A 21622-nucleotide genomic window follows, 5' to 3' on the forward strand; every position below is an offset into this window, starting at 1 on the left:
TGTAGGAAAATATTGTGGGGCTACGTCAGTGCTATGAAGAACCACAGAGTGCTAAGTTTGCATCGGCTGGGAGCACAGAACTGCAGCTTTACTGTCTAATAACATGCTCCTTAGATAGCTACAATTGTGTCTAATAACATGCTCCTTAGATAGCTACAATTGTACCGATGGTGGTATGACAACAGCTCCTTGTTGTCTCAACTTGAAAGTGCGGTTTACCTTGCAAGCTCGTTTAATGCCACTTTTTAGTACTTTTCAGCGCTTTTCAGTACATGATTAGCCCGAGGAATTTTCTTGCCGCAGGAAGGAAGTGAAAAACAAACTGAGATCGTGTCTTGGACAATTCAGGGTGAGTCTGGAACTGATAATACAAGGCCACTCTGTTGTTTGAGATCCTCCCTATCCTGTGTAATGGCTGGGCATGCCATTACTCCATGCCAACGACTGGTTCTGCCATGTGTACTGGCTGCTCATGCTTCTTTATACGTAAGTGCCACAAGAAAGAAAGCAGACGAGAAAAAACCTGAGCATCCAAGTTTTTATTTGAGGTGAAACTTGGCATTATGTACAGCTTTCCCAGTAGACCTCAGTAATAGGGCCGTCTTGGGTTGTTCTGGAACAAACAAATACACAGAGGTGTTAGGAACAACAAAACAAATACAAAGCGCCGCAACCACTTTTTAAAGAAACCTCTCAATCAAACAACCCTCAAAGCACAAGTTACAGGGGTGGCCTGCTGCAAAAGTCGGAATACAGGCCAAAATATTTTACTAAAAAACTTGCCTAAAAGTTACCCCTCAACCTGTATCCCGGTCATTCGTATAATGTTAGTTGTAATCTGGCAAGCAGGCAGTTTATCGTGGCCACCGACATCAGTCGGACGCGCTGCTATCTTCCTTTTTGTTGCTTCTATCGCTGTCAATGAGCGTGTGCATATTTTCTTCTTGCTCAAGATAAGTTCAGGCGTTTGGCACGAGTTCACAACAGCGATTAAAAGAAACGTCGTATAGTATGCCCAAGCCAATGGCGCAACTCGTCCGACCAGTGCCAGTCCAGGGTCACCAAAAAGAGTTCGCGCTACTGATGTAAGCTGAAGGGGCAGCTCTCGGTATGCAACGCTCAGAAGACCTTGTTTCGTGGTCGCCACGCTGTGCAGCTGGAACTAAAGAACAAGGTGACATTTGTCTGGGAGCATCGAGCAATGTCTCTACGAAATGGATGGGTGGCGACAACCCCAAGACGCCTGCTGGCCACCTGCACAGACTGGCTCTCACAGAGGTCTGCACATGGATGTGCCATGCTTGGCGCTCACCTCCTGATCACATGTCCTTGTGAGTGTTTAAGAAGTGCTCTATAAGCAATTCCCCCGACTGCACCGAGAATGACTTGCTGTGTGGTCGACAACCAGACAAAAGTGGTCAGCCGGCAAGACGCCTGACGGCTCTAATGAACAACCTTAGACAAAATAAGTGCTTATAGCTCCAATAACTTCTTTCCCATTTCTCGGCCACAAGGTGAAAGGGTTGACTTATACTCTGGCTCCACCTATATTCTGACTTGTGGTTCAATGAGCTCAATTTTTTTGTGGCCCACTTGAGAGCGCAGCATTAGCACAGGGGCCACGGGCAGTATGACAGGCCCTTATAAACTGTAAAAGCTGACATCACAATCCCAACTAACGTATGGTAGTACCACCTTGCAGCTCTATTGCGACAGAATGCACAATTCTAGGCAATTCACTTGCATAAGCTTCAGTTGTACTACAAACAGATAATGTGTTTCGGCACAAGCTTCGCAAATTCACTTGGCACAAGCTCCTGGATGTAATGAACCTCTATGTAATGCATTCCTGGATTTAACGAAGTTTTTCAATTCCCCATTGCCAGCCCCATTGAAGTCCATGTGTTTGCGACCTCCATGTAACAGAGGCATTTCTATGGTTAACCTTGACGTAACGAATTCGCTATGCTGATAAGTCATTGTTGTTTGCACTTTTTCTGAAAAATCGGCTGGAGAAGTGCACTAATGTAGCTAATCTCGCCCGCACCGCAAACTACCACGTGTTTCCACATGCGTGAGTGCGGTGTCGGTTAGGTGCTTGGCATTCCTGTTGGTGTGTAGTCAAGCGTCTCCACTCATATGATTTCTATCTGTGGTGTCAGTTCATTCATGATGAGGTTTGCTGCCAGAAAACGAAAAGTTCTGTCTTTTTGAGACAATCTGGCAATCTTTAACGTTGCCTCTGCCGGCGTGACAGAAGAACGTCGCCCCCTGGTACAGTATCCCAGCTAGCACCCTCTCAGCGATTTTGCGTGCGGAAAAGAACCTTACATTCATCAAATTCATAAAAAGGTGCCCTTTCGGAATAAGTTTGGACTATAAAATGCATTTGCAATGAAAAAAAAAGTGCCAAAAGCAAAAGTGATACTAAAGTTAGTCTGTGAATATGGGGGTAAGCGACGTTGCTTCTTCGGAGTGCTGTGTAGTTACTAAGCTCGTGGAAAAGCAGCTGGCGCAAATCACGCGGTTTTCACTGTGAGATAAATCCTCGAAGGCGAGTTCACCGTCACCAATTTCGAGCATTTTGGTTTCGTTTTAAATGCGAATGCATTTCTTAGTCGGGGGTTGTCGTGCGTTGGCCGCTGTGCGCCTAGCAACAGCTGTGGCGCGCCTAGCAACCGGAGCACGTGGTAGCTCGGGCGGGAGTAGCGGAGGGCAAGGGGAGAGGAGGAGCGTGCTCGGCGTGTGAGGGCGCTCGCATCGCGGAGCTCGGGCGGAGTAGCGGAGAGTGAGTGGAGAGGAGGAGCGCGCTCGGGCGTGTGAGGGCGCTTGCATCGCGGAGCTCGGCGGAGAGAGCTCGCGCGCGGGGCAGGCGTGTTGCGCGGGTCTCTCTCTCCTCTCTGCGTACCCTCTCTCCGCTCGCTGCGCTCGGAAAAATATATCTACCATTCACGGGAGTTGCATTGATCTGGTGTTTACGCGAAACTGTGCCGCGCGTATGCTTCTCAAAGACCCTTTGACCGTGCACTTCAGCGACCACAAGGCGGTGATTGTGGCCGTCAGGTACAACGATAACACAAACAGGTGCTGATGAATGAATAAATGGTTACGTTCACACTCTCGTCTCTCTTCATTAAGTACGCCATTAATAATAATTACTCGCAGCGCACTCATCGGTGCACCCAATGCATTCGCATTTCTGCACGATCCCCTTCCGGGAGGTGGGGGGATTTTTTTTCGTTCATTCACGTGAGCCTAAGTCGAAACCTGCATGTAACGAAAACCTGGACGTCACGAAAAGTCGTAAATGTTTGTCAACTTCGTTAAATCCAGGTTTAATAACTGTACAACAGGCCATTGCACGCGCATCAGCAGGTCACACGGCCAACAAATGACCAGGGCACATAAAGCTAAGGAAACGAGCAGTCAAGGTTGAGTGGTGCCGCACCAGGGGATTTGGACGGAACCGGTAGGCGAGCATCATCCGCTTCCGGTAGGCCTCGTACTCGTCATCACCGGCGTGAACGTCGTCCGGCCGGCCCTGGCCCAAGCCAGCATTGTCCACAGGTTGGAGGCCCCTGCACGATTCATCGCAACCGGTCACAAGAAGATGACACACTCTAACAAACAGAAAAGATTACAATTTCATTATTACATTAGGTATCAATATTATGTTATTATAGAATATAGTTATAATTGGTATAGCAAACGTCACCATATTATGTATTAATATATTTGCTAGATGTATACAGTCTAGTCCACTTATAACAATATCCAAGTGCCAAGGAAATCCCATCGTTATAACCAATAATTATAAGCGGATTGCGAATAAAAAGATGGAACAGAGCTCAAAACATTTTATTCGCATGCCAGCAAGGTCGTACTACTACTGATTTGTGGAAAAGAAGCCACAGTCGGTCACCTTTGTTTGCCGCGTGTGAAGCTAGCGCAAATATTTTCCAAAAGCGTCTATAGGTGCTTCACCTAGCTGAGGTAAATGTCCTTGAGTGAAAGAAAGTCCCCGAGGGATTGTGTCACGCATTGGGCCTCCGACGAAGACACTACCTGAGTAGGCTGTACAAACGCGTCATTAGAGTCCTCACTGTTGCACTTTTGGTGCTCAATGTAACCGGATTCAATCGTTATATCCGATATCGTGCACTGGAACATTGTAATAAGCGGTTTATTTTACCATAGAAAGAATACAAAAGCGGACGGTGCCATAGCTGTTCATCGTTATATCCGATATATTGTTATAAACGGTATCGTTATAAGTGCACTCGACTGTATGTATATACAGCGTAGACCGCTTATAACGTATTTCACGGGAGCCGCAAAAATCCGTACTACAAGTGGTGCCGCACTGTAAACGAAACATGCGCAAATCCAATCACATCGCAATCTACCTTTCAATCAATCTTTGTTTATCATCACTCAACGAAGCCCTCTTAAAAATAGCGGCGTGGTATTTATTTCGTCTTTTTTATCCGCATCAGACGCTACAGCAGGGTTTGCACGCTGCTGCATGGTCTTACAAACGGCTTTCTTCTTTGTGTTTGTGTTTTGAGGGAGCGCTTCTACGTTTCTTAGCGTCCATGAACGGATGCCGCGGGACACCGTGATAAGAACGCAAGTAAGATTTTCTTCTCTTTTTTCATTTTTGTTCCTACCAGCTCACGTTCGCCATGTCGAAGGCGGTTGCCACAACGTACAGGTAGGGAAAACCTTAGGCATCGCAGCTCGCTATCTCCATATGTTCGAAAAAGAAAAGGGCGGTTGCTTATATACCCAACGTTACAATAGAAACAACTTAGTGTTGAAAGGGGGGTCAAGGGGAAAAGGGGCTTGCTATCTTCCAAAGTGCGTCAAGCGAGGACAGTTGTGCTTATCATGGGAGTGCAAGCAGAACACACAAACTGAAGGGTGCTTATTTTTTTCTTTTCTATGTTGAAGTTGGAGGAGCGCAGCGAGCGCGCACCGCATGGGGATGGCTGGTTCCGTCTTTTTTATTCTTTCACGCAACCTAAACGATGCCCCACCTGTGCCAGTTGGTCAGCGGACCCGTCAAAGAACCACACTATAAACGGATAGTATTTGCGCTTCGGGCAACCACATTATAAGTGGTAAGCTTATGCACTGACTTCTATGGGAGGCCTACCAGTGGCCAGGAAAACCCGCATTATATTTGGTCCCACACTATAAGCAGTTACATTATAAATGATCTACACTGTATATATAATATTACTTATAAGCTATAAGGGGGGAAAAATAATAAGAAATGCTACATAAATTTGAGCACATTTCGGCTCTTGGCACTTTCAAGACAAGAGTCTAAGTTGCTCAAGTATCGAAGAGACAGAGAAGGGAAGAAGGAGGCACAAGCTGCATTTTTGAAGTTACAAACAGGGTCCGTCCTCACTTGTTGACCGGCGCGGTGATGCCCCCGCCGTCGGCCCCCAGCCCCTGGCCCTCGGTCCAGCCGAGCTTCTGGAGCATCTGGTAGCCGACGTTCTCCTCGGTGAGCTTGTACTCCCGGTAGTCCGACAGGTCGGCCGGCCGGCCCTCCTTGAGCGCGTCGTACTTCTCCATGAACTTCTCCAGCTCCTCGGGGGGCAGGAAGTCCCCAATGTGGTGCTTGCCCTTGCCCAGCACTGTCAGCTCGTCCGCCCAGGCTGCACGCATACGGGCCAGGGGAGGAGTATGAGAAACCTGGCTAGCACTACTGCTATCCAGAGGGCCTCAGCCGCGTCCTTTCGGGGACAAAAATATGGTGTGCTGTAAGAAATACTAAACAGCACCGAGACTCTCCCGGCACGTAAGTATTTTTGTTAGCAGCCTCAAAATTCTTCTGACATCTGAGTGTCGAGCTCTAGTTGGCTTTTTTTTAATTTATTTTCGTTCTTTGTAGTGAAAACCGCTGCCTAGGAACTGCAAACACCCGAAAACTAAAGATATTGGAAAAGCGAACCCTCAGCCTACTTATTTTTGCAGTGGTTGGTACCAGTGGCACGCTCTGGGGGAAGGGGGAAAAGAAAGTATGAAGTGATTGAGAGGACTGCTTCAGCAACTGATCAACTAAAAGCTGTTTACTAAAGTAGACTACACTGTTCTATAAAACTCAGGTGTAGACCTGGGTTTTCTCGCTGGCAAAATGCCAAACTTTCTCGACGAGGAGGCTCCATGTGCTGTCCAAATGACGAGACATGTTGAATCGCGGTAGAGTCGAAGTAATTCTTTTTAGAGTTTCGCTGAGTAAATTATCCTGCTTGTTACATTCGGGGGCGCATTACAATCGTGCAACTGCGGTAGGATAAATAGCATTCACAACATCAGTACAGTACCAGCACCGGCTACAGAGAATAGCAAGAAAACTGGAATAAGAGAGCAAAACCTACTGACAAGCAGCTGTCACTGTTCACGGCCAGTACCTTTGATTACTCCCCTCAACTAAATTCCAATACAGTCTACGCTCGTTACAGCGGATCCGGCAACAACGGACTTTCGGTTACAACAGACCATTTCTGTTGGTTTGTCTGGTCCCCATGCATTTTAAATGGAGTCCACTTTGCTCATAACGGACCCAGCTAGAGCAGACTATCGGCTACAACAGACTAAATTTTGGGCGAAAATTGTTTCGACTGAATGTTTATAGCGGACTTCCGCGAGGCCGGCATCCGATGTGCTTTTTCTTTCTTTATTTTGGCAAGAAAACGTATGTCTGGCAACACTGCTGGCAGCCGGGTCGTTGGCGCAGCCAAGCCAAGCCAGTGCTAGTGGCTTTTATTTGTGTGTGCGACCAGCGGCATGAGCGGCAGGGTAGCTGATTTCACTGTCCGATAAATTAAGCGTAATTAACGCTGTCGAACATGGGGAAAAACAGGCGACATCGCCAAAAGTACAGGCCTGTCTAAGCAGACGGTCCGCTCTACCGTCACGAACAAGGCCGGTGCCGCTAAACACGACTCCCGTGATTGAAAAAAGTGGTGCACTCGGAGGGGAGTCTGCCCTCGTCAGTTTTTTTATGTAATAAAAAACTCGGGTTAAAGGAGCCATGAAGAGAAAATGCAAGTTGGTTTTATTCGAAAGATTTCGTGTTTTATAGTGCCCCCAGCGCTTGTCGGGATACAAACGATGCTTTATTCACTGAGAAATTCAACAATTTAAGTTAAAATTTTGATTTTCCCGCTAAATCGTTTGTCTTCGGGGTCTGCAATGACATCACAGAAACCGACCGCTCTGCAGCCTAGAGTCCCTTCATTCACGCATCCGCCGTACAGGGTAGAGACACGTATACGCTGGCGCCGCCATTTTGGGTTGCTCGCTCGCCGCCCAAGCAAGTCATTGTGTCAAAAACGCGCTAAAATTATTGCCGCAACGCGGTTTACTGAAGACGTTTGAATCATATTGTCTGTTTCGCGTTGCCAGGTCTCGTGGGAAACGAAAAGAATAACGCGTTGAGCCCGTTGACCCAATTGTGGCGGCACGGGACCGTTCAAAGGTTGTCTCCACCCTGTACAGCGGTGTTGGTTTGTTCCCGCATTTCTTTACGTTACCCGAACCTAGATGGCGCCACCATACCGTGGCAAGCATTCGGTTTGTTTTTGCCCGCATTTAAACTTGGCTTGTTTTTGTTCTGGGAGAAAATATTCGTTCCCTGAAACAGTGCTCGCTCGACAAATGGGGTCACGTAAGACACCGTTGCTTGCGTCAACCGGCCAGTGTCGTCTGAGACAACCCCAAGCCCCGTAGTGCTCTGCAGCTAAACCAAGCATGCTGTGCGCAGTACGAACAGCAGAACGCATCAGTACTTCTATGTTTACATGTGCTTTCGTAACTTCCACTGTTTGTCCTATCATTCTTATTGCTTTGTAAAGAATGTGCCCTAAATTTAAGCGCAAATCGCTCGTTCGTCTAGTTTGTAAGCTCTACCTAATTTGCGTCCGCTTCTGCCAGCCTCCGCCAATCGCAGAGCTTAGCTCATGTGACATCATAGGTTCTGTTGCGGGAAATGAGCTGGTGGGTCGCATGACCATTCCCGTTTTTCCTAATTATGTAGCTTATTTGAGCGAAGTTTACGTTAAAAGTGGTGTCAGTATGATTCTAACGAGACAATCTTTTGAATGAACCAAACTTGTGTTTTCTCTTCATGGCTCCTTTAAGTGAAGTTCGGCTTTTATTATTCCCACGCATGCATCGTTCCCGTTCCGTTCGGTGAAAAAGGTAAGAAATGCTTCAAGTAGGGGGGGTTGTTCCCCATCCATTGTGTGCAATCTGCCGGTAACCGTGCACAGTCCAACTGGTCTAACTTTCGATTTTACAGCTGTCCGTCATCAGATTATTTCATTACAGCTGTTTCAATGACCAGACTAAAATCTCTAAAAATCTGGAAGCTGCCTTGAGGGACCATCAGGCAGCGATCCGATTTGTTTGACGAATGGTTTCGGGAAAACCTGCCTCGTCGTGAGGGGATTTAAAAGAGTCTAGCTAATGCTGATGACCACGACTGATGTTTTATAGCTGGTTAATAAGTGCGCCTAGTTATATTCTTGCTTTATTTGCTCAGCTCATCATGCGTCTTTATACGCTTGACCGCAAGCGCTAGGCCTTTTCCAAGTGCCGGTTCTAAGCTTTGGAAACGGTGTTTACGCGATTCTTTGCCCTCGCACGAACACTGTGCAGAGGTGCTGCAGGCGTGTAGAAAGAACAAAGTTGTACTATTCATATGCAATATCCGTCAAAGTACCCACTTTAGAACTCATACTCCCCCCCCCCCCCCCCCCCCCCCCGTCGGATACTGCATACTTCGGCCACAGCGGACGTTTTTTTCCGGATTCAGAGGGTCCGTTGTAATGGGCGTAGACTGTAATGCCAAATCGTCCACAGACTCACTACTGCTGATTACATCATGGAAGTCCAGCGACGACGCAGTGGAATTGTGCAATTTGGGGCGTTAGTAGCCAGAGTCATCATGGCACACACAGCCATTTTCATCTGCAAACATACTATGCACTTCCAAAATCTGCATGGGTTTCATCACTGCCTAGATAACAATAAACCAATTATACAAAAAAAAAACACACCTCTCCAGCAACAAGGCAGAAGGTACGATGTGAGGTTCCGTATTTTGGGTCTGAATAAATGCAAAATAAACTTCAAAGCGAAGCCACTTATAAGCACTGATAAGCGAAGTCCCTGCGGAGCCTATGCTGCAAAATGGAAGATGCACCAGGGGTTTCAAGACACTCAGTGTAGTCTCAAGATCAGCGCTTGAATGTATCGTTTCCCAGCTGACGAGTTCTACGGGATGGTACAAAAAGAGTTAACAGTCACCAGCAGTCAGAAGTTGTGCCTGCCTCTGCAATGCGGGAACAATGACTTCCAACCAGTTATCGCGGGATTAGAAACTTGGGCTCCAGAGTGCTCTTCACGTCGTACACACAAGTGCCCTTCTGAGGCACTGCAAGCCTTGGCCCATACCTTTTGTCTTTTCCATCTCCATTGCTCGCTTTTTGTGCTCCCAAGTGCCTCCGTCAGTCTCCTCGTCCGAGTCGTACTCATACTTGACCTTGCCAGCACGAGCACGGGCCTCGTCGGCCCGTTTCTTGGCCTGCATCATCTCAAACAAGGCCCGCATCTGGCCGACCACACGCAAGAGTCAGAATTGGGAGGACCGGCCTAACCATCCATTCTGCCTGCGAGTGATTCTGAGAAGCAACACGTTCCTTTCAATTAAGGTGAATTACACTGGTCAGTCTAGATTTATCGGCGTTTTGTTTTTTAATTGTCTTCTTTCAACTCACTTCACTCTGAAGCCTCCCTTTTCTCTTCGCTGAGAAACCTCCTGTTCAGGTAGAAGCAATTGTGCTTTACCAACCCATTCACAACTGCTCCGCCTATGTAAGATCTTGTTGACACTTGCTGGATTTGGTAGCTGCTTCAGACCCACCAGTGAAATCCACAGCAAGACATCCAGTCAGGCAGAGGTACTCAAACTAGTGTCAAAGCAGCAGTCTGATAGGGTACTGCTGTGGTTTTTTGCAGAAGTGGCCAAAGAAAAGGGTGCCCTGCTTGAGAAGAAGAAAATATGGGTACTTAAGATCTGGCAAGTTCATGCCTTTCAAATAAGCTTGGCTTAAACCATGCTTTTTTTAAGCCAGCAATGTGCTGGGTGTTACTGTCAGCCTTGTTGAAACAGTTGAGAAATTTTGCGAACCAAAGCAAACGATACATTATGTGTCTACCCTTAAGCTTCACAATTTAACAATGCAAACCAGAGATTAGATCAAGCAATCTTCGCAAGAACATATTTACACAGTGACCAGCACTATAGGAAAAGGACAAACTAACAAAAGCCGAATAAAGTGGAACCCCGATGATAGGACTTTCAAGGGATCGCGGAAAGCGTCCTATGACTGGGGTATCGTATGATCGAGGCATGGGTAAATGCTCTAGTGCCTACTCACGTAATTTGCGAACCCCTAATAAAATCCCAAATTAAAAAAAAAAAAAACGCTTATTTGGTCCCCCTTGCCGCACGCAGTGTCTGAGCTGACCCGCCGGCCCTCTGCCTCACGCACACAAGATAAGCGGGAAGGCCAGCGCAGCCGAGCAATATGAGAGGGGAAAAGGCAAGAGTTTAGCTAAGGCCGCAGGCAAGACATCAGGGGAGGACAAGCAGGCGAGGGAGGCGGGAGCTCGGTCATCAAGTTCGTCGGCTCAATGGGAGCTTCAAATGGGCGGTCCGCCGGCCACTTGGACTTCAACTTCTCGTGATTGGTGTGTTGGTGCTCTGCTGCTGCATGGGGCCATCAAAGGCTCCCACCCACCAGTACCCACCTGCTTGCCTGCAAATGTTCAGCAATTGGTCACACCCGCCGCGGACTGTTTACCTTTGCACATCAAGCAGTGTCAAACAGGGGGTGAGAAATAAAGGTTGGGACGAGGCGGCGAAACGGCATAAAAGGTGGGAAAAACGCCGCTTTATGCTCGCCAGTGTTCGTCGTATGGAGCGGACCACATGCAACCGAGCATTGTATAATTTTTTTTTTTTAAGGCATTGTTTCTATGGGGGGTTTGCCGGGGCCGCAGTGATCCGTCATAACAAGCGGGTTATCGCAAAACCAAGGGACGTATAATCAAGGTTCCACTGTACATTTTTTAAATTGATGCCTCAAGTGACTTGGTAATGGAAAAAGCACAGTGCTTGTCATCCTACTATTCAGACTGTTTCACCACACATCTAAACCATTCAATACTGTGCATTTGTAATGCAAGTGCACTGCACAATGCAGAGAACCAGGCCAGCTAACCTTGCGCTGATCTTCAAGTTGTTTCCACTGGTCGAACGTCAGGTCGGTGGAATTGAAGACTTGCTTTGCATATGCAATCAGACCAGGATCTGCAATGGGCACAAACCGTTTTGTTGTTTTTCTTTATGTAACCAAAGCAACACCAAGGCAAGCGTAAATGATACGTCTAACAAGACCTTGTGCACTAGCATAATAATAATAATAAAGAATCTGCTTTTGGTAATTTCACCTCTCTAGATGCATTAGCATGCACAGGAAGTGTGCAGGACTCAAACTTATCGTAGATGAGGGAAGGTAACGCTATATAAAGGTGGGGTTTTGTGCAGCACAAAGAGAGCTATATTGTAACAAGAAGCCGACACTTTTGGACACACACACACAGACATGGTAGCAGCGGCCTGCAATGGAACCCACGACTCCAATAAAAAATAAAGGAGACTAAGTACAAGTCATGCCATCATTATAAATGATGCATTAATGCTACTGTGTTGTGTGCGCAAACTCTGTGTGAGGTGTCACAGTTCTTAAAGCGACACTAAAGCATGTTAAAATTGCAATAGCTGAATTCTCTGCTTAATTTTCAGCCAGGCAGCCCAAATTTTCAGAATTTTTTATTTCCTAGCAATTTACGAACAAAGAAAAATAACGTATTTACTCGAATCTAACGCGTCCTCAATTGTAATGGACACCCGTTTTTCGCGGTGCGAAGAAGAAAAAAAAGCTATGTCCTCGATTGTAACGTGCACTGGCTTTTCATTAGTCAATACAAAAAATGCAACTTTTCTCACTTGGAACGAGCAAGGTTTATTCCAAAGGTGGCACGAAATGAAATGTGCTGGTTATTGCTGGCAAGACAGACACCACGACGACGGTGCGGGGCAGCGGCGTCGCCCCGGCAGCTCTGACGGGTCTCTGAGCCGCTCGCTGCTGCTGCACATACTCCGCCAGCGGGTCTTCTATTTGGGGATATCGCCCCTTCTTTGGTCTGCTGAATCCTTTCCGTGTCGCTTTGCTTGCGAAAATTTGCTCTTTCTGTTTGCGCCAGTCCCGCACACAAGTGTCCTGAACACGGAACGCACGTGACACGGCCCGATTTCCATCGCTTTCCGCGCACAAGATTACTTTTTTCTTAAATGCAGCATCATGGTGAACCCTCCGTGTCATTGCAGTGGGAAATTTCATGGAGGAAAGAACAGAGCAACACAAAAAAAGAGGCTACGCAGACAACAACGGCCAATATGCACCGACTACGAAGTGCTGGCTAAGCCCTCAGTACTCAAGCAGCCATCTTGAAACGTCGGTGGCGATACGGCGCCGCAGTTTTGAGTTGTACTCGATTGTAACACGCATGCGATTTCGGGACCTACTTTTCCAGAAAAAAGGTGCGCATTAGATTCGAATAAATATGCTAAGTGGGCCCCGAACTTGAACCTGGGTCCTACAAATGCGAGTCCAATATGCATCCCCTGCACCAAAGCAGAGCCCTGGCAACAGCAAACAAACGGTGGACCTAGTGGATGTGTTGTGGCCTTCCAACTAGAAATGTCTTTTGGATACGTGCATCAAGACTTGCAGGAGTAATTTGAGCATGCTAATTACAGAAGCAGCAAAGCACGTTTACGGTAATAGCAGATAATGTAGGGCTTACAGGGGTGACAATGAAAGAAACAAAAGAGAAGAAGAAAGCAATCCCTCTTCACCTGTACACTAAAGGAGATGAAGAAGCAAACTGAACAGAAGAAAATGACGCAAAAATAAAAGGAGAAAGAGACCCTCCCATGCAATTGTAATGAGAGGACAATGTAATGCTTTTGCGATCCCACACATAAGGATACTTAAGTGTGTCTGAATTTTTTCACACAAGAGTGTAATCAAAAGTCGTATCTGCTTTTCTCCACCCCATTCATACAATTCAGTGATCGATGACCATATATGAAGGAAGGCTTTGAGACGTTTGCCATAACATTTATTCAAGGAAAAATTGTAAGAAAACATCTCCACTAACGTGAAACCTGGGGAGGGGCAAAGCATGCAGTGTATAATACCCTAGTTACACGGCGGAAGAAACTGCAGTTACATTTTACTGTGGTTACTAAACTTGAACCGCGGCTATCGCAAACTGCGGTTTTGGCTGTTACACGCGAAATTCTACATGTGTCGACAGCAGTCACTTGGTTGTGAGCGTAACAAAAATAAATTAACAAACTTTTAACCTCACGATAAAAAACAAAAGAGAAGCAGTGTAGACAAAAGGAAATATCATTAAAGGGGCACTGACACAAAAATTTAGCATCTTGTTTTTTTCGTTGCGATAAGTAGCTAGTGACCTACTTATAACCTGTAGAAACCTCATTTGCTTCAGCGTGCGACGGTTGTTTAATTAGAGGGATTTTAAATGCGGCCAGTCGCAGTTTCGGTTTCAGCGAGTGCCGCGAAACGATGGATTTTGTGGATTTTGTGTGAACAAAGCTGACCACGTGACCGTCGGAGGGATATCACAGAGCAGAGCCGCCGTAGCACTGTCGAATCCGCATCGACGGCAGTTTCTGCGAATGCCCCCACGTACTGATCTCGTGAGGCGCTTAATTAAAAAGCGACCGTGGATGTGACGCAGGCGCTGCGAGTGCAAATGCTACCGCGGCTAAAGAACGACGCGCGACGCTCGAGGCCGGTGGGTGGCAAGACGCGCGCTGGGAGCAGCCGGCCGGTCTGCCTACAGGTCCGCCTACAGATGTGTTCGGCTCAGCACTGCGGCGGATATTCGAGTGCCGCTCTCGTAAGCGGTGCAGATGACAATTTTTAATGCAACCCGCCATCGCATCATTAACTCCTTTCTCATTTAAGCCACTATGGTCGGGACTTGGGGACAATTTCGTGCAGCGGTAACAAGCTATCACTCGAGCTACCTGCGCCGGCCTGGGCCACTTCGCGGCCGTGGCCGCCGCCTGCACAGCGACCGTGCGGCTAGCTCAGTGGGCTTTTCGTGCCTCCGGCGCGTTTTCGCATCCAATGGTAATAAACAGTAATAGAAACAGAGTGGCTGGAATCGCTGTAGAACTTTGGTCGCGGCCAGCTGCCTGATTAGCTGACGAAATCACGGCGCCTCCGCCGCCAACGATCGGGTCGTTCGTTCTCGAGAGCAGAAGCTCCGCCCTCCGGCCCTCCGATTGGAGCGGCGAGCCGGGCGAGCCCGCGTAAAACGCCGGTAGTGCGGAAGCGGCAAACACAAACTCGTGACGTGTTTGGATGTTGTTTATTTACAATTGCGCGTGGTCCTCTGCTGGCTGCTCGGTTGCGTTTCGCACACTTCAAAATTGATTTTAAATATGTTCTAGGCTGTATTCGCCGCTGATATTTTGCAGATGATGTATATGTGTTCCCACCAATCTATCTCCGACGTTATCTCGCCTTCAAAATTTTGTGTCAGTGCCCCTTTAAGACAGTTGCTTCAGAGCCAAACGCAACGCACTTGCGCGCAGCGAGAGAGGGGCTTCCCCAACAGTTCTCAACTGACTGTATTCTCGGATCGGCTCGGTGTTGGGAACTTTAGGCTTAGCACCGCAGGGGATATTTGACCGCCGCTATCTCTACAACTGCGAATTACAAAACATAGCACAATTTTTCACCACATCAACATCCACTTTCTCGCATGTGGAAGTTCTTTTCCGTGATCAGATTGATTTTGAAGAGTGGCGACAAGCTATTGGTGCTGTGGTCTGGGCCGGTTTGAGCCGCTTGCAGTGCGTGCGGGCAGGCACGGCCAACAAGCGCGCGGATTGTTTACGAGTGCTGAAAATGCTTCATGATTGCCTGCTTTGTCCATTTTTTTGGTGAACGAAGTGCGGAATTTACAAATTTAGCACGGCTTTTGTTGTAGTTGATCGGGTGGATCGGGAAACAAGCCGCTGCTCACGGGCCGTCGCGCTGACTGCGAGAGCGATGCTAATAATGCAAGCGCATCTTGGTGCAGCTTTGGGGCGGCGGTTGAGGGCCTTCATCTCCTCCGAACGCCAGGTGACTCCCCCCCCACCTTCGCTTATGCGTGCCACCACTTGCGTCCGAACTGACTTGAGCAATTTTGAACACTGTGGCTACCTCAACTGCGGTTAGCGTGACTGAACTGAGGTGGCCAAGCTCAGTTTGTGTTAATCATGGTTAGCGGGGTAACCGCAGTTTCGTCTGTCGTGTAATGCAGCAAACTGCGGTTTTGTCTAACTGCGGTTTGCTTAACTGAGGTTGATTGATTGATTGATTGTAGCGTTTAACGCGCCGACGCAACGCAGGCGATGAGGCGCGCCGTAGTGGAGGGCTCCGGATTAATTTTGACCACCTGGGGATCTTTAACGTGCGCCGAAATCTCGTACACACGGGCGTTTTTGCTTTTCGCCTCCATCAGAAAAGCGGCCGCCGCGGCCGGGAATCGAACCCGCGACCTCGTGCTCAGCAGTGCAACGCCTTAGCCACTGAGCCACCGCGGCGGGTGCTTAACTGAGGTTAACTGTGCCCGTATAACTAGGGTACAAATGTATTCTTGGCGCCTTGGCATTTTTGCCAACGGAGATAAACTGTTGGGGGGTAGAGCCATACAGCTTTGCTGTAAAAAGCTTGTGCCTTTGAAACATAAAGCTCCCTAGCGTGAGGTGTAAACGAGTGTCCCGGTGTTTTTTCAAAGCGCATTACGAAACGCTCCAGTGCAAGGCGTAAACGAGTGCTCCGGTGTTTTTTTAGTACGCATTACGTTCTAGCATGCGGCGTAAACGAGTTTCTGGTGTTTTAGTACCATGACTACATGAGACGATGATTACGACAGGAGACGCCAACAGCCCCAGCACTTAAGGGCCTTCCTCTCTAATATTTTGGGTAGCTGAGAAAGCATCAAGCCACATTTCAAACCTGTGTCCCACCATTAGGATATCGCGAGGTATCGGCGAAAAACATCTGATGTTCTCTTTTGTTCCAAAGCTTTGAAATAAAATAATGCTTCAAAGCACTTGTACCTCAGACCAGTCTCAGAGAAGTATGCTGCTAACAAAAGGGGGTTATTACGCTCACTTTAGAATACAGCGTTGAGAAGAGAAAGAACTGAGGCTGCATGCTCACCAGACTGAACAAATGCGGGTACTTCGTTGGGGGCGTCGAAGTCCTGGTAATCGGACGAATTCTCCAATGGCTGGGGGTCCCATCTGCTCTGGCGCTTCCGCTTCCGTGATGCACCATCGGCCGCGTCTTGCTTCAGCTGGGACTTGGCGTCTGCGGAAGGCAGTGCCAGCAGCAGTGTTAGTGACTTCAATGTGACTTTGCTTGCAGTGAGAAGAGCCACTGGAACTTCCGAGAAGCCCCTCGGGAGACTAACACTGTGACACCCAAGAGCTTCACCCTCAGCAGCACTTATTGTGAGGAGACACGGAAATGGGAGAATAGCGGCAAAAGCACACTAGGCAGCGTCTCAATAGTGGCCAGGGAAAGCAACAGGCATTGTTCCTGCTGTTCGTTTATTTTATATAAAGCGTTAAATTGAAGAAGTGTGGCCACTTTTGCACTTCCTGAAAGCAGGACAGGCTCCCGAGAGGGGGTGAAAAGGGGGGTATAGAGAGGGCAGCAACCCGACAGTTGAATCAAGGGTGGCAGCTGTTCGTGAATTTTCTAGCTACGCCATGCACAAGAGCTGAGAATTCCAGTGATAAAGCAAACTAAACCACCCTACAAGAAAATACATTGCATTTAAATAATTCGCACAACTTCAGGACTCTTATAAACATGGCAAACAGAGGCATATGATGTTATTCCCTTACTACGAAATAACACTGGGTGTCTTGAATGGGTATAAATTTAAGTGCACTAACACTATTCTTTTATTGAACTAAATGAAGAACATGGCTGACAAATAATTAGAGTGATGAAAGATGAATTTTGCAAACTAAGCATAACCTCCTCTGTGTGATGCACAGCATAAGGGACTAACCCAATACAAACTCTCTTTTAATTATTGCTCTTAGCGCTAAACTCGAAATATGACAGATTCGATTAGCTTAAACCAAATGAAGGCCAGTAGTATGAAGATTTCAGCCTGCCACCACAGCTGGGCCTCAGATGGAAGTCAGGAAGCGACCAGCAGTTCTTGGAGAACAGCAGCTAGCAAACAAAGTCTGTGCCTCTACCCACAAATACAGTAAAACCTCATTATAAGAGACACTCAAGGGAACCAAGAAACGTGTCTCTTGTAACCAAGGTCTCTTGTATGCAATGTTGATAACATGGCGAACATAGGAAAACCAACCAAACCGCTTTCATTCAAATGCCTCTTATAACCAAGAGTCTCTTGTAACAGTGTCTCTTATAACAAGGTTTTACTGTAATAAGGAAGACAAATAGTAAGGGAGGCTGCAGGTGGCGAGCTTCCTCACCGAGCCGGCTGGAGGGAGGCAGGGCCCCGGACTCCTCTGCCCGCTGCTTGGCAGCCGACAGCGCCTGCACGCGCTCCAGAAAGCGGCGGTACTCCGCTCCCTCCTTGTTCCGCAAGAACCTGCACCAAGGAGAGGAAAAGGTCAAAGGTCAAGGGAAGCGGGGAGGACCCAGACACCAATGCCGAACCTCTGTCCCCAGCCCCCTCCTCTGTTCTGTACTGCCACTGAGGACATACATAGTGTTAGCGCCAAAAGACAGGACGCAGAATAGTATTACATGGGACAAACGCTGTTCCGTGTAATATCTGGCGTCCAGTAATTCATCGCTCACATTCAGCGCTAATACCTTCAGTATCATGCAACCGAACAGTACAAATTTCTACCCTCAACTTCCGTACTGGCCTCAGCCCCACAATGAATTCATTTTTCAGCCAGTACCTTTGAGTGCAGAAAACACGCTTCCTGCCTCGAAAGTTGCTGAAGAAAAGACCTTCATCTGGGAGATGCTCTGAATGCTGCTCCAAGTTGTCAGCAACTTCTGAAGCAGGAAGCCTATTAATCTGTGGGATCATCCGAATGCATTTCCCATTTGCAGAACTTAAACTGCACAACACCTAGCTGCCACTGGATGGGAGTGCCGTACCTACAAACAAGGTGTGTATCAGCATGCAATAAACGAGCTGTGTAAGAAGTGGAAAACAAGGCATTTTTATGGCTAGGAATATTCAGAATAGAACAACACAACACTTAATTAAAAAGAGAGATCAATACATGCATATGAATGTATGCCAATCCTGCTGCAGAGCCCTCTAGCAGTAGAACCAAGACAGTAAAATCAGGAGCCCACTGTCAATAAAACTGGCAGTTTGTCTTTTTTCATCTACTCCAGTAAGAAGTGCTAAAGCTTATAAGAAAAAGTTTAAAGCACATTAAGTTGTGAACACCCCTTGCGTAGCCAGAGATCCCAGGTTTGCTCTTAAAAAATTTCAGGGCAAGTATTGACTTTCCCATTCCAAAATTTATACACACTTGAGGTTCGCCAGCCTTTTGGGAAGGGTCCTGAATTTCCCCTTCCTTCCCCAAACAACCTGGCTCTTATGCCAATGGCAAACACACTGGAGTGCACATCTGAACCCTTTCTTTCTGCACTTGCAGCTAAGCCTCCCGTTCTTAACATATAAACTAAACAAACTAAAGGCACTACAATGTGGTATGTTTATGATGCTGCATGCAGAGGCTCTGGGTGAAGCTTGCATCTGGCGCAGGAAAGACAACCGCCCTGACTACACTGCCATCTCAAACGCGCGGTCGTAGGAGACCAGGTGATCTGCGCAAGGGCTTAGGCGGCTGGGCAACTCACCCGTAGGCCGGGTCGTCCGCGTGGGCGGCCCGGGCGGCCTCTTCGGCGGACAGGCCGTTGATTGCCACACAGATGGCCACCCGCTCAATGGCTCCCTGGACAGCCTTGCCTTCTGGAGAAGAAACTGGCAGGGGCCCCTCTCAGACACACACACCACACAACTTCCTCCTCCTCTTCCACCTCCTCCCACTGCGGGCCCCCCGGCCGAGGGAGAGAAGAGAGAGAGAGAGAGAGACCCGTGGCAGCAGTCGCAACCGCCTGCCCCCCCACCCACAGCCCACGGCCAGCTGGGGGACTCAATGGGGGCCAGGGCACACAGCTTCATACTAACATATACCACAGGGAAATCTGGCGCCAGCCTCTACAGGAGCCACGCTTCAATGACCATGCTGTCATCTACTGCTGAGAAGTGTTCCCTTGTTACTTGGACTGGCTCGAAAGTTATCTAAGGCTGCAAAACTGATTATTGTTATCAAGACTAGTTAGTTATTTTAAGATTACAAAACTATAGCTAAGAAAAACCTTCTTTGTCAGAAGGTTCCTAAAAGTTTCTTGCAAATTGAATGAGAAAACAAAAGTTGCCGATGTTATCGCCTTTGCGGTCAAGCTACAAGAAGGCGTAATGCAAGCCAGGCCACATACAAAGGAATGCTTCCAGCTGCTACGGAGGCACCCATGATGGCACACAACTGCAGCAAGATTTCCCTCTAGTAAGTATTAACATGAAGCTCAATGGAGCAGGGTGCCCTTTAATCTGCATGGTGTAAATAAAACTGGTTCTGGCATTACCAGTTCAACTGCTACACATCACAACAGTGCAGCGTAAGACTTACGCAAATTTTTTTTTGACACTTTGTTTTTCTTTCTCTGTTAACATTTGTGCCCTTGGATGCCTCTCCCGCTTGAAGTGAAGCGCAGTGGCCTCGCATCCTTTCTACCGCTGAGTCACCTTCACTCAGTCCTCCAGTTAGTCTGGTGAAGGGATTTAAACAACAGGCTGCGCTTTAAAAAAATCCTGCTAGATCAACCCTACGGAGCTAAGACAGCAAGCTTGGCGAGTTGGTGTGTCGTCATTTGTGAAGAGGGCCAGCACATAGAAAACCTAGAGAAGGGGAACCTATAAAGAAGAGGAACGAAGAGGGTGCTGCACGTGCCTTTCCTCTTTTGTCGCCTTTGTTACCTGCATGCCGCTTTTATTTCCTAACGTATCTGCTGCAATCAGTTCTTCAACCTGGTTTTTCAGGCAAGCAACACTACTACCTTGCTGCAGTGATGAGCCCTATAGCCTCGAACTGTTAGTTCCCACACTAACTGAGTTGCAGTTTTTAATGAAAAATATAAAATCAAGAAATGTGTACAGTAAGTGTTTTTGGAGGCATTCTCAACGTACTTCACTTTTGAACGCTTCCTCCTTATATCACTAATGTTACAGTGCCCATCAGACAAAGTTCTTTTCATTACACTACAAAACTTGCATTCTTCAAGGGAAACACTTTGCTGCCACAGCAATAAAAGAAAGCAAAAAAATGAGCAACATCTCACTATCAGTGCCCTCGGATTGCATGAGCAGAAATTTACGAAATGATCGAAACAGAAATGCATAACTCTACACATATTCAACATGAGGCTGACATGCTCACTGAGTGATGTGTACAAACCGTACATGACAAGGGCAGACAGCCCACCTTTCTTGGCTCACTGTGTCAATGTTTTGGGTAACTCAGGCCTGTGAAGGCCTTAGATCCTTGTTACCACATTATTTCATCGTAGTCTGACCTGGTGAAGAGTCAAGAATGAAGGAAACAGGACGAAGGGAGGACTGAGACAAGCATAACGGAGCTCTAACTTAACACTGCGAGGTTCATCAGAGGCTTCTACATGCGCTTACTGTTGCATTTACAAAGTAAAGGGCTTGCTACAAATGTTTATCCTGTTGGTTTGTGCGTTGAACTCCTTTTTATGTTAGATTCCCAATAGACCCAACAATATGCAATTCTATTTACCTATTTATTTGTCTAATTGTATTTCCTTTCACCTTCGTGTCAATGTGCATTCGGGTGGGGGCAATGCATGATGTGTGGGTGTTAGGTTTGTGAAAAAGGGTTTAAGGAGCCAAAATTCAAGCGCACTGAAAGGCGTGCTTTCCTGAAACAAAAAAACACGAGGAAACATAACGAAACAAAGAAGATACAAGCACACACCAAAACCCCCTAAGAAGATACGCATTAACATTGCACACTAAGCCATTCTACCACCCATTTGCTAACTTCTGAAGGCAAGAGAACAATTTCACTTGCTGGGTACCAGAGCATACCTTTCGTGTCAACTGCCTCTTCCTCTTCATCGTCATCATCGTCATCGCCTTTCAATTTCGCTGCCACTGCTGATGGCTGCAGTGTCCTAAAAAAAAGGAAAGGGAAACAAGAACATGCGGCTGCTGTGAGGGCTTGATAGGAGATGCCAACACGAGTTGCATTTTTTTTTGTTCGAGTAACAGCAGCACAGTAGACTATGAGGCTTGCTGCAGGGAAAGGCTACAGCACAATCTG

The 21622-nt window shown here is 47.4% G+C and overlaps 1 protein-coding gene across 2 annotated transcripts in view; it reads right to left on the minus strand.

Annotated features, from left to right (window-relative positions):
* Positions 1-524: 524 nt before the first annotated feature.
* LOC144166019 (SURP and G-patch domain-containing protein 1-like) overlaps positions 525-21622 on the minus strand; it is a 32546-nt gene continuing 11448 nt past the window's right edge. The window contains exons 4-12 of one of the 2 annotated variants that reach the window (XM_077695688.1): positions 21388-21473; positions 19074-19185; positions 17714-17832; positions 16410-16559; positions 11310-11398; positions 9478-9634; positions 5420-5672; positions 3449-3578; positions 525-613 (exon numbers count right to left, since the gene is read on the minus strand). In XM_077695688.1, the coding sequence (XP_077551814.1) occupies positions 587-613; positions 3449-3578; positions 5420-5672; positions 9478-9634; positions 11310-11398; positions 16410-16559; positions 17714-17832; positions 19074-19185; positions 21388-21473 (1123 nt within the window). In that variant the 3' untranslated portion in view covers positions 525-586. Of the gene's footprint in view, positions 614-3448; positions 3579-5419; positions 5673-9477; positions 9635-11309; positions 11399-16409; positions 16560-17713; positions 17833-19073; positions 19198-21387; positions 21474-21622 lie in introns of both variants that reach the window. The other variant, XM_077695687.1, reaches the window with a different exon arrangement.

Source organism: Haemaphysalis longicornis, unplaced genomic scaffold (genome assembly GCF_048455015.1).
Source record: "Haemaphysalis longicornis isolate Haplotype H1 unplaced genomic scaffold, Haemaphysalis longicornis Haplotype H1 scaffold_156, whole genome shotgun sequence".
Classification (NCBI taxonomy): domain Eukaryota; kingdom Metazoa; phylum Arthropoda; class Arachnida; order Ixodida; family Ixodidae; genus Haemaphysalis; species Haemaphysalis longicornis.